Source organism: Pezoporus flaviventris, unplaced genomic scaffold (genome assembly GCF_033815535.1).
Source record: "Pezoporus flaviventris isolate CSIRO_AGI_PZ_B2104156 unplaced genomic scaffold, CSIRO_AGI_Pfla_v1 ptg000086l, whole genome shotgun sequence".
NCBI lineage: Eukaryota > Metazoa > Chordata > Aves > Psittaciformes > Psittacidae > Pezoporus > Pezoporus flaviventris.
Window position 1 is genome coordinate 2,532,326 of NW_026892634.1, and position 13,329 is coordinate 2,545,654.

The window sequence follows — 13,329 nt, forward strand, 5'->3', positions numbered from 1 at the left end:
CACTGAAGCGTGCTTTGCTACCTCATTTTTAGGAACACAAGCCAGGTTTTACACCTGAAGGGATATTACACTTAATGTACATATGCCCTGTTTTCCAGAACTGCAAAGGCTGATTTTTGTTGACATCTTTAAATGCCTCCAAAATAAACACACAGTTTCTGCCTAACAGTGGTCCCCTAGAAGACTGCTCACTTTAACTCGAAACTGCTCTTCTATTACCCTACAACTTCCCCAACAGCTCTGCAGAGCTTTTCTACAGCAAGCATACTTCAAACTGAAGCAGAAACAGGTAAGCAGGCAAGAAAAAGAGCACAATTTGGTCCTCTGCTTATGAGGCACCTGCCCAAATTTTCAGTCACCAGATAGATTCATGTCAATATTGAGTGCTTAATCAGAGAAACTACTGAGAAAGAGAGATGACTGAGAAGGCAACTGATGCATTTTTCAGAAGCATGCTGAAGAGGGGAAAGCCACATTTTGCAAAGAATTTGCAACAAAATACACAGCAGCCTTCCCACAAAAGAACAAGTTAACTGTCTGATACAGATGGCCTTCCAGAAGGCTGGGAGGAAGGAAAGAAGGTAAAGAAAATACTGAAGGAAGCAGCAGGACAGAACCTAAGGAAATGAGGAGGATGAATAAGGAAATTAAGGCAGAATGTGTAATTGACTTATGGAGCTCACTGGCATGCTGAGTCATTCATTAGCTTGTGGTCATTTGGCTGTCAAAAAGAACATGCAAGTGGGCAGTAGTGAGCTCCCTGGCAGAGAGCTGGGAGCAGGGAAAGAGACCAGACACATAGATCCTTACCCTTTCTTGTTTAAAATCTGCAAAAGCACCATCTGCATATTTCTGCTTGCTCAAAAGCTGCTTCCTCCTCTCCTGACGTTTGGCACGCTTCTGGAATTCCTCGTTGTGACCATTCAAGTGTGTGGTCAGCTCTGCCGTGCTATGCAACTTCATATCACAGTGCTTGCACTGGTAGACAGGGTTCTGGGAGCGTGTGCCACCTCCCAGTATGGTAAAGTCCCTCTTCAAATCCTTGCTGTGGTGGTCAGTGTAATGCATGCACAGCAACTCCGCTGTGCTGAAGGACAGCTTGAAACATTTTATGCACCTGAAGGGAAGCCACTCAATTTCCTGAGCCTCAGTCTCCACCTCGGGCTTTTCAAAGTCACTCCTCTCCTCAATTGGGGTTGGCTTTTCATGCTCATCGGCATAGACAGCAGTGAAGTAACCCCCCAGCTTGCTCGCATGCTGCTTCTTAGGGAAGACACCTGGGTGACGCTTCATGTAGTGGGACACAATACCTTTTTTGCTGAAGGACTGAAAGGAACAAAGTGAGCATTTCTTCTTCTCTACAGCCCTCCTCAGCTCCTCACTTAACTGAGGAGTGTCATCCTTGGGAGGAGATGGAATGATCACTTTATTGGGTTTGTCACTAACTGTCCTGGAGGCTGCTAAGCAGTGAGTGTAGTAAGCATCAATGTCATGTCTTTTCTGGTAGTGTGCTGCAAGCCCTTTGCGGATAGGGTTGGTGTACGAACATAAGGCACATTTGAAGAGGTTGTTTTTGCCCTCTGGCTGTGCCCGGACATTGTTATGTTTAATGCGGTAGTGCCTAGCTATCCCCTTTCTGGTAGAACAGAAGTATTTGCAGAGCTGACACCGAAAAACTGTGTGAGACACCAAATGAGAACTGGAGAAATGAGGTCCTGACATAGATACTTCTCCAAGATCCTCAGCAGCAATTTCTGGAGAGGCCTTGATTTCAGTCACCAGGTCTGGCTCCACTGAGGCAGACACCTTTGGTGGTGACTGCGCAAAAACATCAAACTCAGGCTGATTGTGGTATTTCTCATAGTGAATTTTCAGCTTCTCAAGTGTTCCATGGGTGTAAGGGCAGAGTTTGCATCGATAAGCACCATAGCCTTGCTTGAAAATCCTACTTGTCTCTTCCACATCATTCTGAGCAATATCAGTTGACTGTTCCACATCATGCACAAAGTCTTCAGCAGTGACCTTTATTGATGGATGTCGTTTCTGGTAGTGTGTGAGAACGCCATGAATACGTGTATTGATGTATGGGCAATGTCTGCATTTATATACAGCCCCTGGGTTAATGTCTATATCCTGAGCAAAGTCCGCAGCTTTCACTTTCATGCCAGGATGCTTTTTGCCATAATGTGTCAGGAGGCCATGCAAGTTGTTGTACTCAGACTGGCAAACTGTACACTGATACGGAGTGGAGGAGATAGCAGGGTTTGCAGAAGCCAGCTGGACAGTTTTTTCCTGGGAAAGGCTGGGATCCTCTGCACACTCTGCATCCTGATCAATCTGTGATGCTGTTATCTGGTCTTCAGCATCCATCCTGACCCCGCCTTCGTCAAGCTGTGGGATGCATTTCTCAGCAGCATCTTTCTCCTTAATGATATCCAACAACACAGATTCATCTCCATTCATGGCCCAAGGGTGAAATGCTTGGTAGTGATTAGTAATATCCCAAATGGAAGATGCTTCAAAAATGCAGTCTCTGCATTTATAGGTCTTTATCTCTGTTGGCATCACTAGAGCAGGAGGAGAAGGATCAGGACCTGCCCAGAGTTTAGTTGCCATATATGTATAGTCAACATAATGCTCGGGATGTCTCCTTTGGTAATGCACAAGTAAGCCACTTGGCTCTGTGTGTGAATAAATGCACCATTCACAGTGATAACCAGCTTCTATCAAGCCATCTAAAAATGCCCATCTCAGAATGGATGTGACTGTGGCCTTCAGAGTCGGGTGGTCTTTCTTAATATGCTTCCTCAGTGCGTAGAAGTAAGGTGTTGTGTAGCTACACTGCCTGCATTTGAGGGCTCTCAGCTTTGACTTGTCCCGTTCAGTGCTGGAGGTGTGAGCAGGCATACTGCCAGGTGATTTCTTCTGGCTGCGATCGCAAAGGCTTCTTATGGTGGCTGTATGCTGCCTAATCACGTCTGCATTAGCTTTGAAGTCACGGTGCTTCTTTTGGTAATGAATGAGCACGCCTTTCACTGTCCGATTTCCATAATCACAGTGCTGGCAAAAGAACATTTCATTCTCAGGAGGATTCACAGAGGTCTCAGTTCCACCCCGGCTCAACTGTTGCATTGACATAGGTGGCCTCTGAATACCAGGTGGCAATTCACCAGCCCTCATCATGGCTGCAGTGGGGGGTGCCTGCCTGATATATTTGGCAGTGACCTTTATCTCTGGGTGCCTTTTCTGGTAGTGGACAAGAACCCCTACAACTGAACGGTTGCTGTATGAACAGTGTTTGCAATAGTAGAGTTCAGTAGAGAGGTCTGGCGGTGGTGGTGGAGAACCCAAGTTGGACAATTTTGGGGAAATGGGTGTTCCCAGCTCAAAAGACATCTGAGCCAGGGCAGAGCCCCTCTCAACAGAGACTACACGCATAGTCTTCTGAATTCTGAAATATGATGCTTTTTCTTCAGGGTGCTTTTTCTGGTAATGCACCAGAACTGAATGCATGTTAGGGCTTGCAAATGAACACACGTCACAGTCATAAACAACCACGCTATTGACTGAAAGTTCCTTCTGGTTTTCACATTCAGGACTAAAACTCTTGGTGGCACTTTTGTTAAAACCAGCTGGCACACCAGCCCCGCGAGCCACGGGGGTGGAAGTTGCCATAGTTTTTGGAGCAGAATTCAAGATTTCCCTCAGTGTCTGAGACTCTGTGTTCAGCCCCTCTTGCTGCTCAACAACGTAGCTTGAAAATATCATTGCATTGTTAATTTTCACTGTGGGATGCATTCTTTGGTAATGTGGCATCAGGCTTCTAACATTGGGGCTTGTATAAGAGCAGAAGCGGCACCGGTAGATCAGATCAGAATGATCAAAGTTCAGTACATTCATAGCTTCAGGATGATGCTCTCCATAATGCTGCTGCAGATCTTCAAAATTTGTGTAGTCAATGTAGCACTCAAGACACCGGTATACTGCGCTGTGATCATTGGGATCCAGGATATACCTAAAGCTGAATTTAATATAGGGATGCATTCGCTGGTAGTGAGTGCTAACACTCCTGGCAGATTTGTTGCTGAAATCACAGTGTTTACAATAGTAAAGTCTGCCAGAGTCATTAAACTCTGAATTCTCATTGTTCTGATCAGTACCATATATGTTCGACTGGCTCCCCAGAACAGAGGCATTAGGGCTCTGATGGTCCTTCATGCTGACAGAAGAGTAATAATCTTCCTCATCTTCAGATAAAGTGAGCTCAATCTCTGCTCCATTGGTGGAATTGTAGTCATGTTGCATGGTTCTAAAGTTTGTTTCCTTCTGGGAATCATTAGCCTCTCTGCCCCACATTTGTTGGGGTGCATAAGTACTGGAAACATCTACCATTGGTTCTGTTTGTTCTTCTTCTCTGTCTAACTCCACTTCTATCTCCACCTCATTGTCCTCCTCCTCTTCCTCATCATCCTCTACATTAATCACAGCATCTTCTTGCTGTTTGTTTTGGCTGATTTTGCTCTGCAGGTTGCTCGCTATTTCATCGATTCTAGTTCTCTTTTTCACTGGTGAGAGATCTAAAGGGAAGTCATTTGACACTTTCCGCGGGGCTTTTGCCACAAAGTTATTTTTAGATGAGAGACCAAGGATGGAGGTCTGGCTCTTCTTCACTGTGCTGGCAGAGGGGTGAGCATCTGCCTCACTTTCTTGTGGTGTATTTGATGGCGGCCCATCATATTTTGGCAAGTTGTCACAGAATGAATGCTTGTGCTGCTGATGAACTCTGAGGCCTTTCAAAGTCGTGGTGGAATAGTTGCACATTGTGCACTTGTATGGATGCTGTGAATGGGGCTGGGGTGATTGCTGTTGTTGCTGTTGCTGCTGTGGCTGCACTGGTTCCATCATCCCGGCTGACTTCCTGCCATTTATATTTCCACTCTCGTAAGACACTGTGCTGTCGTTCAAAGAAGAGGTGATGCTGTCAGCCTGAGAGTTCATAGTGTCCCAGTCTGATGTTGTTCCTGTGTGACACTGCTTGTGGGCACCAAGCTTTAATGAACTCTTGCAGGTGAAAGGGCATTCATCACACTTGTACACAGCTGTCTTACCAGACAGGTGGATATTCTCAATGTGACGGGATATGCTGCGGCGGTGCATCGTCAGGAAAGGGCAAAAAGGACACTGGAACCTGTTCATATACCTTCTAAAGGGAATTCCCTTTGTTTCCAATAGTTTATTGCCATCAGATCCCATCAGCTGCTCTGCAGACATTCCTGAGGTCTGGTGATCCATGGAGTTCAAGCCATTCTCACTGTCCATTTCATTTAGTTCTTCATCCGAGCTGGAGTCATTCAGCATACTGCTTGTTTCCAGGTCAGCAGAAGAATTTGTCATATCAGCAATTCCATAGCGGGATCTGTCAGATAAATTAACCATGCCCGAGTTGTGAGGTGACTTCGGCTTCATTTGAGGGTAAGACACAGAAGAAAACTTAGAAGATGTAGAAGAGTTGGGCCTGATAAGGGAATTGCCCATAGAGCTCCTGAAGTTTGAGACACTGGCATTCAACATCTCACGTCCTGTTGTATTCATGGACATATAATTAGAGTTTGGGGAGGCATTCTGGGCACTCTTACTCTGCACGTCAGGTGCACTGGTTCCATCTTGTTGCTGCCTCAGGCTTGATAGTATTTTTACCATGCTACGATGCTTCTTCATCATGTGGTCACACCAGCGCTCCCTTCGAGGTGTCTGGTAGCTGCACCATTCACAGCAAAAGTTGCCCCTAGACTTTGTCAGGGGCTTAACCATGGATTCCAAAATGCTCCGCTCCACCACTTCTGCAGGCAGCTCCTTGCAGGGTTCCTGCACTGGCACAGAAGCAGATGTTGATTCAGACACAGCAGCAGCAGCAGCAGGAGGAGTTGAAGTCTCTTTCAGGTTGTTTTTGTGATACATTTTCTGGTGTTTAATAATCCTCGCACGCCTGGGTGACTTGTAGGTACAGAACTGGCAACTGAAAACTTTGCCAAACCCTTCATGCATCATGATGCTGTAATTTAGGGAACTAGCCGTTGGTGGGCCTGCTGAGCTCCCCCCAGCCTGTGCTCCATGAACCTTGCGTGTGTGCTCTATGAGGAGATTTTTGGAACGGAAGTAACGCACACAGAACTTGCACTGGAAAAACTTGTTGGTTGGTTTAGGATTTGGAGCCACATGCTGACCATAATAAGTCTGGCTCTGGCTATAGTAACTTCCAGTCCCCATCTGACTTGCTGCATTTTGCCCTAAAATGAGAATTAAGGTATGTATGTTAATAAACTAAACCAAGTAATAAGGTTTCTTCTCCGCCCACCCTGTATGCGTAAGAATGCAACTACATCCTCAATAGATGATAATTACACTAGCATTCCCTCACTTACTTATGGTGAGATCTACATATTTGGCAATGATCATAAAAATTATTATTATGCATAATTTGTACATATACATGACTGAGGTATATAGTTTGATACAGATAATTTCCAAAACAATCTTCTTGAGGAAAAAATAAACCCAGTACACTAATAAACCTGAAAATTTTGAGGTGTTTCACAGTAATGAAGAACAACCCAAAACTCTGAAAACAAAAAGCAGTATTAAGAACTACATGAAAAGCAGCTGGGAAATAAAACCATCCTCCATGCTTGCATTTATAGAAAAAGCCACGGTCAGAACCAATATGGCTCTGAAGCTAGACATCTGTTTTGCTGATATAGCAATAAAGATGAGTTTTTCAAACTAAACTAAGACATACTGAAATAAGACACACGTAAAATAAATAGTTAGAGTTGAGATCTTAACAGTTGATGTCAGTCTTTGAGTTGAGACTTACCTGCCATTTCATCTGCGATTGCAAATTCATCCTTTACAGAAGAAAATTCAACCTCAGTCTGGTTGCTAGCATTCATGGAACCAGACCTTGGCTGGCTAGGACTTTCCTCAGAGACATCAGTTGGCTGCAGAAAGGCAGTGTGAACATCCTGAATGTGAGCTTTTAGGTCTTCATAAGATGGAGCTCGAAAATCGCAGCCATCACACTGCAGCACCTCCATGGTTCAGCGATGATCTTTTACATTAGAAAATCCTGCAAAAAAAAACAGGGAAAGAAGAAGGAGATATATTCTACACCAATGCCGTTACAAGAAATCCTGAAAATAGGTAATACGGTAATACCAAACCTATAATGAGACTGTCATTTCCAGAGATTCCGCAAATACTGTGGTGTAAAACTCAACCTTTACTTACCATATTAAGAGACATAAATTCAGATTCACATGAAGTCCTGCCTAGGTAGCTCACAAGTTGCTGACTCAACTCTAGAATCAACTTTCTGACAAGTGGCTATTGATTTCAGTCTTTGCCCTCTTGGCTTTTCCATTAGAGAGGATATGTCTGTTGTTCAGAATTTTGTGTCATTTAAGACCATAACCCATATGCTACAGAAGGAGCCCATTACTCCCAGCCATACACTGAAATTTACAACCTTATGAGACCAACCCAGCCCTCCTGGAAGTTGACAAGTCCTGCCTGGTTTACTACCATAGACCAACTGCCTTTACAGGAAGAAGCCTGCCTTTCTTCTCAACACCCTATCAGTCCTGATGTTGGTGGAAAACCTACACTTAACAGCAGGGTGAGATACAGGTACACAAGACCAAGGTAGAATGCTTTGCTCTGCCCTACTTTCCCCAAGCTTTGTAGGGGCATTTCTATTCATTGTTAAAATGTTTACAATTTCATTTTATTCTGGGGAAACGACCTCAGCAGTCTGGGGGACAGAGAGGGCTGAAGGAAGAAAAAGACAGCAATGAGAACAGGAATGCTGAAAAAGTACAATGAAAACAGGAGTTATAAAGACTTAGGAGACATCATGACTTCTTCGATTTATCCCACAGCCTTGCATACCTTGAAGAACAAAGCAACATAAGATATGGTAAGATGAACTGTGGTGGTGTGTTTATGCACTGCCACGAAGAAGAGGAGAAACAAAGCACAAGCAAGAAAAAAGACTTTGACACCCTTGCACTGTGCACTATTTAGGCATGAGAGCAACCTTCCTATGTTATTACAAGATTACTTCGTTAAGATTCCATGTGCTGTGCTGGGAAAGGATGACAAACTGAACATTCAGACTTCCAAGACAAAAGGGCAGCCTAAAATACCGAAAAAAAAAAAAATCCATGTGTTTATTGTACGTGGAGTATGAACCTACTTCCACATCAAGGAGAATGCTCCAAAACCTTAGGGCACTGAAGCGAGACAGGGTAATACATCAGGATTTTTATATGAAAGAATGCTTCTTCAGATAGCCTGCTAAAATAAACTTCCAGCAGGTCAAATTCTGGACAGTTTGAGCACAGAGGCTCTCCACATATTTACCTACATTACTTTGCAGGCTGCACTACGTCCTTTCTCTCCCACCAACAATCAAGAAGATGAATGCTGCAGAAGCTCTTTTCAGCTACCAAAGTTATAATAATCGAGATACTCCAGCTTTTATGTGCAAGCACCAGACCAAATTGTGTGGAAGAGGTTGCTATCTGCTCTGGATCAAATTACAGCAGTGAGTGAAGCCCCACCCCACGTCTCCTTTAGCACAGTCCATTAGACCTGAAAACAAATTTTTCCATGGAGCAGACGACTCCTACATTTAGAGCACTTCACAGAAAAGCAGATCATCCAGTTTTCACTACCCATCCCCCAAGCTTAGTCCTTTCATCTCAGCCAAACAAGCCACAGCTCTGCTGAATGTGTTTATCACACTTTCAAGAGATATGAGCCCCTGCGTCACTGAAGCTTTAAGACTCACTAAGCTGCCCTAGTCCTCTGAGCTTTGGGAGCAGCCATTTTAGCTCAGACAACTGCACTCCGAGGCTCAGAGCTTCTTGCCTGTGCACAACATGGCCTCACTCATCTCAGCTTCATCTCAAGCACACCAGCCTTTTCCTTCTTCCCCCCCCCCCCCCCCTTTTTCTCGTCCTCCTCCTTCATGGGTGATGTTTGAAAAATCAGCATCCCTAGAACACATCTCCACTTCTCCTGCATGACTTGTCCCCCAGATTGTGTCCCCCTGCACTGCCCAAGCAGCACCTTCTTTCCCTGAGCACATCGCCTGCAACCATCTCCTCGGGTTGGCTCCCCTGTCCCATGGATGACAGATGTGATGGTTTGTTCCAGAAACACAGCATTACAGCATCAAGACACTGGCCCAAGCTGTCCTACAGACAGAGGCAAACACACAGCTGAGCCTCCCAGAAGGAGGGGAGGGGGGAGTGGTAGGCGGGGGGGCCTCCCGCCTGCCCTGTCCCTGGAGAGCCCTTCTGCTTGGCGCAGAAGACACACCACCCCACTCCCCTGCCAGATTCCAAAGTCTAATGACCTTTGTTAATCACCAGCCAGCCTGTCTGCATCAGCAAACCCTGCCAGCAGACACACCCTTCACACAAAGGCTGTAGCTATGCCTTTTAAGAGACGTTCTCTGAAAGCTCCATTGTGTAGAAGAGAGGAAAAACAACACACGCACAAATCTGCTCTTCCCCCCTTACGCTCCACCCCACCCCCCCGGGAAACTTCAGACCCTTTAGAAACACCACCGCAAAATGCTTTCAGCCCTGTCCCTTTTGGAAACTTGAGGCCAGCTTACAAAGTAGAAAACCAGGAGGAAGAGCAAACCTGAGGTTCTGAACGAAGATAATCCTGGCAGCTTCAAGAGCTGCCAGGATTATCAACTACCAGCATCACCATCTCCAGCAGTCATGATACACTCATGCTTGGAGAAGGTATCTCAAAGATACTGGACACTGTCTAGACAACCTTAAACCAATAGTACCCTTCTGCTACAGATCAGAAGGAAGAGTTGAAAGATCATTAATAGCTGCTGATTACAAAAACTGATGGAGACTTTCTAGTGGGTTCCAGCTTGAATATCAGCAGGGTCTGTATCACAAAGGCAGCAGTAAGTCAGAAAAGAGGTTAATTTTACTGCAGCTATGAGGAACAAACATCAGGTACAGCTGAATGGTCTTCAATTAGATGTTTTCACCATGCATTACATTGAAAACAGGATGAGGCATTCTGCAAAGAATTCTGCTTTACCATTTCCACATTTTTCTTTAAAATTTAGGCATCGGACAAAGGCAGAGAAAAGCAAACTGCTATTCTGAGCTCAAATACAAACTAATACAAACAAAAACCAAATAAATAAAAATCCCCACCAACCAACCAACCACACAAAACCTCTGAAACACAATGTATGTCTTCCTTCTTTTTGGTCTGCATGGTACACAAAACAAGAGAGACCCACCTACCCAGCAGGAAAGAGCATTTAGAGTGCAGATGTTAACACACTGGGAAGAAACACACCCCAAGCACAGAAGACAATTTGCACGTTTCCATCATGACCAGCTAAGACAGCACATTCTCAAGCTCTCTGCTACAAGCTCAGGTGTTGCATCCCAACTAGAAGGAAGTGCAGCAGGAGGGCCAGGAGACCTCCTTGGATGGATAAGGAGCTCCTGAGGAAAATTCAATTGAAAAAAAGAGGCTTATAATAAGTGGAAGCAAGGACAGGTGGCATGGGAAGAGTACAGGGATGTTGTCCGAGAAGCTAGGGACCAGGTTAGGAAAGCTAAGGCTCAGAATTAAACTTCGCTAGAGGTATTAAAGATAACAGGAAGGGATTCTACAAGTACATAGCAAATAAAAAACAGGCTAGGGAGAATGTAGGCCCCTTCAGGAAGCTCTCAGGAGAACTGGCTACACAGGATTTGGAGAAGGCTGAGGTTCTGAATGACTTCTTTGCCTCTGTCTTCACTGGCAAAGGCTCTGACCAAACCACCCAAGTCTTGGAAGGCAGACACAGGGCTGTGAGAATGAAGACCTTGCATCCACTGTAGGAGAGGAACTGGTTCAAGACCATCTTAAAAATCTGAACATGCACAAGTCCATGGGTCCTGATGAAATCCATCCGTGGGTCCTGAAGGAGCTGGCAAATGAAGTTGTGAAGCCACTGGCCATCATATTTGAGAAATCATGGCAGTCAGGTGAAGTTCCTGACTACTGGAAAAAGGGAAATATAACCCCCATTTTCAAGAAGGGGAAATTGGATGACCCAGGGAACTACAGACCAGTCAGTCTCACCTCTGTGCCTGACAAAATCTTGGAGCAGATTCTCCTGGAAGGCATGCTAAGGCACATGAAAATCAACAAGGTGCTTGGTGACAGCCAGCATGGCTTCACTAAGGGGAAATCCTGCCTGACCAATTTGGTGGCCTTCTATGATGGGGCTACGGAACCTATGGACAGGGGTAGAGCAGTTGATGTCATCTACCTGGACTTGTGTAAAGCGTTCGACACCATCCCGCACAACATCCTTGTCTCTAAATTGGAGAGACATCAATTTGATTGGTGGACCACTCGGTGGATAAAGAACTGGCTGGATGGCTGCACACAAAGAGTTGTCATCAACGGCTCAATGTCCGGCTGGAGACCAGTAACGAGTGGTGTCCCTCAGGGATTGCTGTTGGGACCGGTCTTGTTGAACATCTTTGTTGGTGACATGGACAGTGGGATTGAGTGTACCCTCAGCAAGTTTGCCGATGACACCAAGCTGGTTGATACCCTGGAGGGAAGGAATGCCATCCAGAGGGACCTTGACATGCTTGTGAGGTGGGCTGATGCCAACCTCATGAAGTTTAACCATGCCAAGTGCAAGGTCCTACACCTGGGTCGGAGCAATCCCAGGCACAGCTACAGGTTGGGCAGAGAAGAGATTCAGAGCAGCCCTGTGGAGAAGGACTTGGGGGTGTTGGTTGATGAGAAAATGAACATGAGCCACCTTCAGTGTGCGCTCCCAGCCCAGAAAGCCAACCGTATCCTGGGCTGCATCAAAAGGAGCATGACCAGCAGGTCGAAGGAGGTGATCCTGCCCCTCTACTCTGCTCTCGTGAGACCTCACTTGGAGTATTGTGTGCAGTTCTGGTGTCCTCAACATAAAAAGGACATGTTGGAACTGTTGGAACAAGTCCAGAGAAGGGCCATGAGGATGATCAGGGGGCTGGAGCACCTCCTGTATGAAGACAGGCTGAGAAAGTTGGGGCTGTTCAGCCTGGAGAAGAGAAGGCTGCGTGGAGACCTCCTAGCAGCCTTCCAGTACTTGAAGGGGGCCTACAAGGATGCTGGGGAGGGACTCTTCATTAGGGACTGTAGTGATAGGACAAGGGGTAATGGGTTAAAACTTAAACAGGGGAAGTTTACATTGGATATAAGGAAGAAATTCTTTCCTGTAAGGATGGTGAGGCACTAGAATGGGTTGCCCAGGGAAGCTGTGAATGCTCCATCACTGGTGGTGTTCAAGGCCAGGCTGGACGAGGCCTTGGGTGATATGATTTAGCGTAAGGTGTCCCTGCCCATGGCAGGGGAGTTGGAACTAGATGATCTTAAGGTCCTTTCCAACCCTAACTATTCTATGATTCTATGATTCCATAATCCTTCAAAATGTCAAACAACACAATAAGCAAATTTAGAGGAGAATGGAAGTGGAGTGAGAGTTACCAAATCCACCAACTCAACAGCAGAACAGGAAGTCTGGAGGAAAAAAAAAAGAAAAAAAAAAAAAACAGGCAAAAAAAACAAAACAACCACCATGAAATGTATCCATAAATCCCACAAGCTCTTTAACATACTTGCAATCAATCTTTTGAGACCGCATTGCCTACAGATGATGTGGCTTCTGAAACACCCTTACTAATGGGATGCTAACCTCACCAAACAGATTATTAAAATGCCATTGTCTGACTAATTTGCATTTACAACCTCTGTTTAAAAGATACGGTTTTCATGTTTAATATGGATGTATTCTTGTTTTAATTTGAGCAGAAAGCTTCCAAAATGGTGGGTAAAAGAGATTCTCAAAGCCACAGTTTTAAAGACCCAAGGTGAAATCTAAAATTGTATTTGACATCCTCTTCTACACTCATAAATGCATGAGAACATCAGATACACAGTTGCATTAGATTTCTAGGTTTTTAAAAATCCAAAACAAAAGATAATTATGCTTGTTGAACAACAGTCATTACAGGACTTGGCAGCAGTCAAAGTAGTACAAATCATTATGTTTAAGTTTGGTTTTAAAGCTTCAAAATACACAATTAATTGTGAAGCCCAAGGCAGTGACCTCAAAATTGAGCTTCTGTGGTTTGACTACCCATCCGTTATACTTTGAGATGGAGTCAGCAGAGCTTCTAGAAGTTAAGAATATGCACATGCACAACCACAACTGAAAAGGTC

General features: G+C 45.0%; 1 protein-coding gene across 6 annotated transcripts in view; it reads right to left on the minus strand.

The window, feature by feature from the left end:
• Nucleotides 1-13,329, minus strand: part of ZNF462 (zinc finger protein 462) — a 96,484-nt gene that overhangs the window by 46,880 nt on the left and 36,275 nt on the right. For all 6 annotated transcript variants that reach the window (XM_061475645.1, XM_061475643.1, XM_061475641.1 and 3 more), the window contains exons 2-3: nt 6,875-7,126; nt 811-6,287 (exon numbers count right to left, since the gene is read on the minus strand). In XM_061475645.1, coding sequence (XP_061331629.1) covers nt 811-6,287; nt 6,875-7,094 — 5,697 coding nt within the window. In that variant the 5' untranslated portion in view covers nt 7,095-7,126. The remainder of the gene's footprint in view (nt 1-810; nt 6,288-6,874; nt 7,127-13,329) is intronic.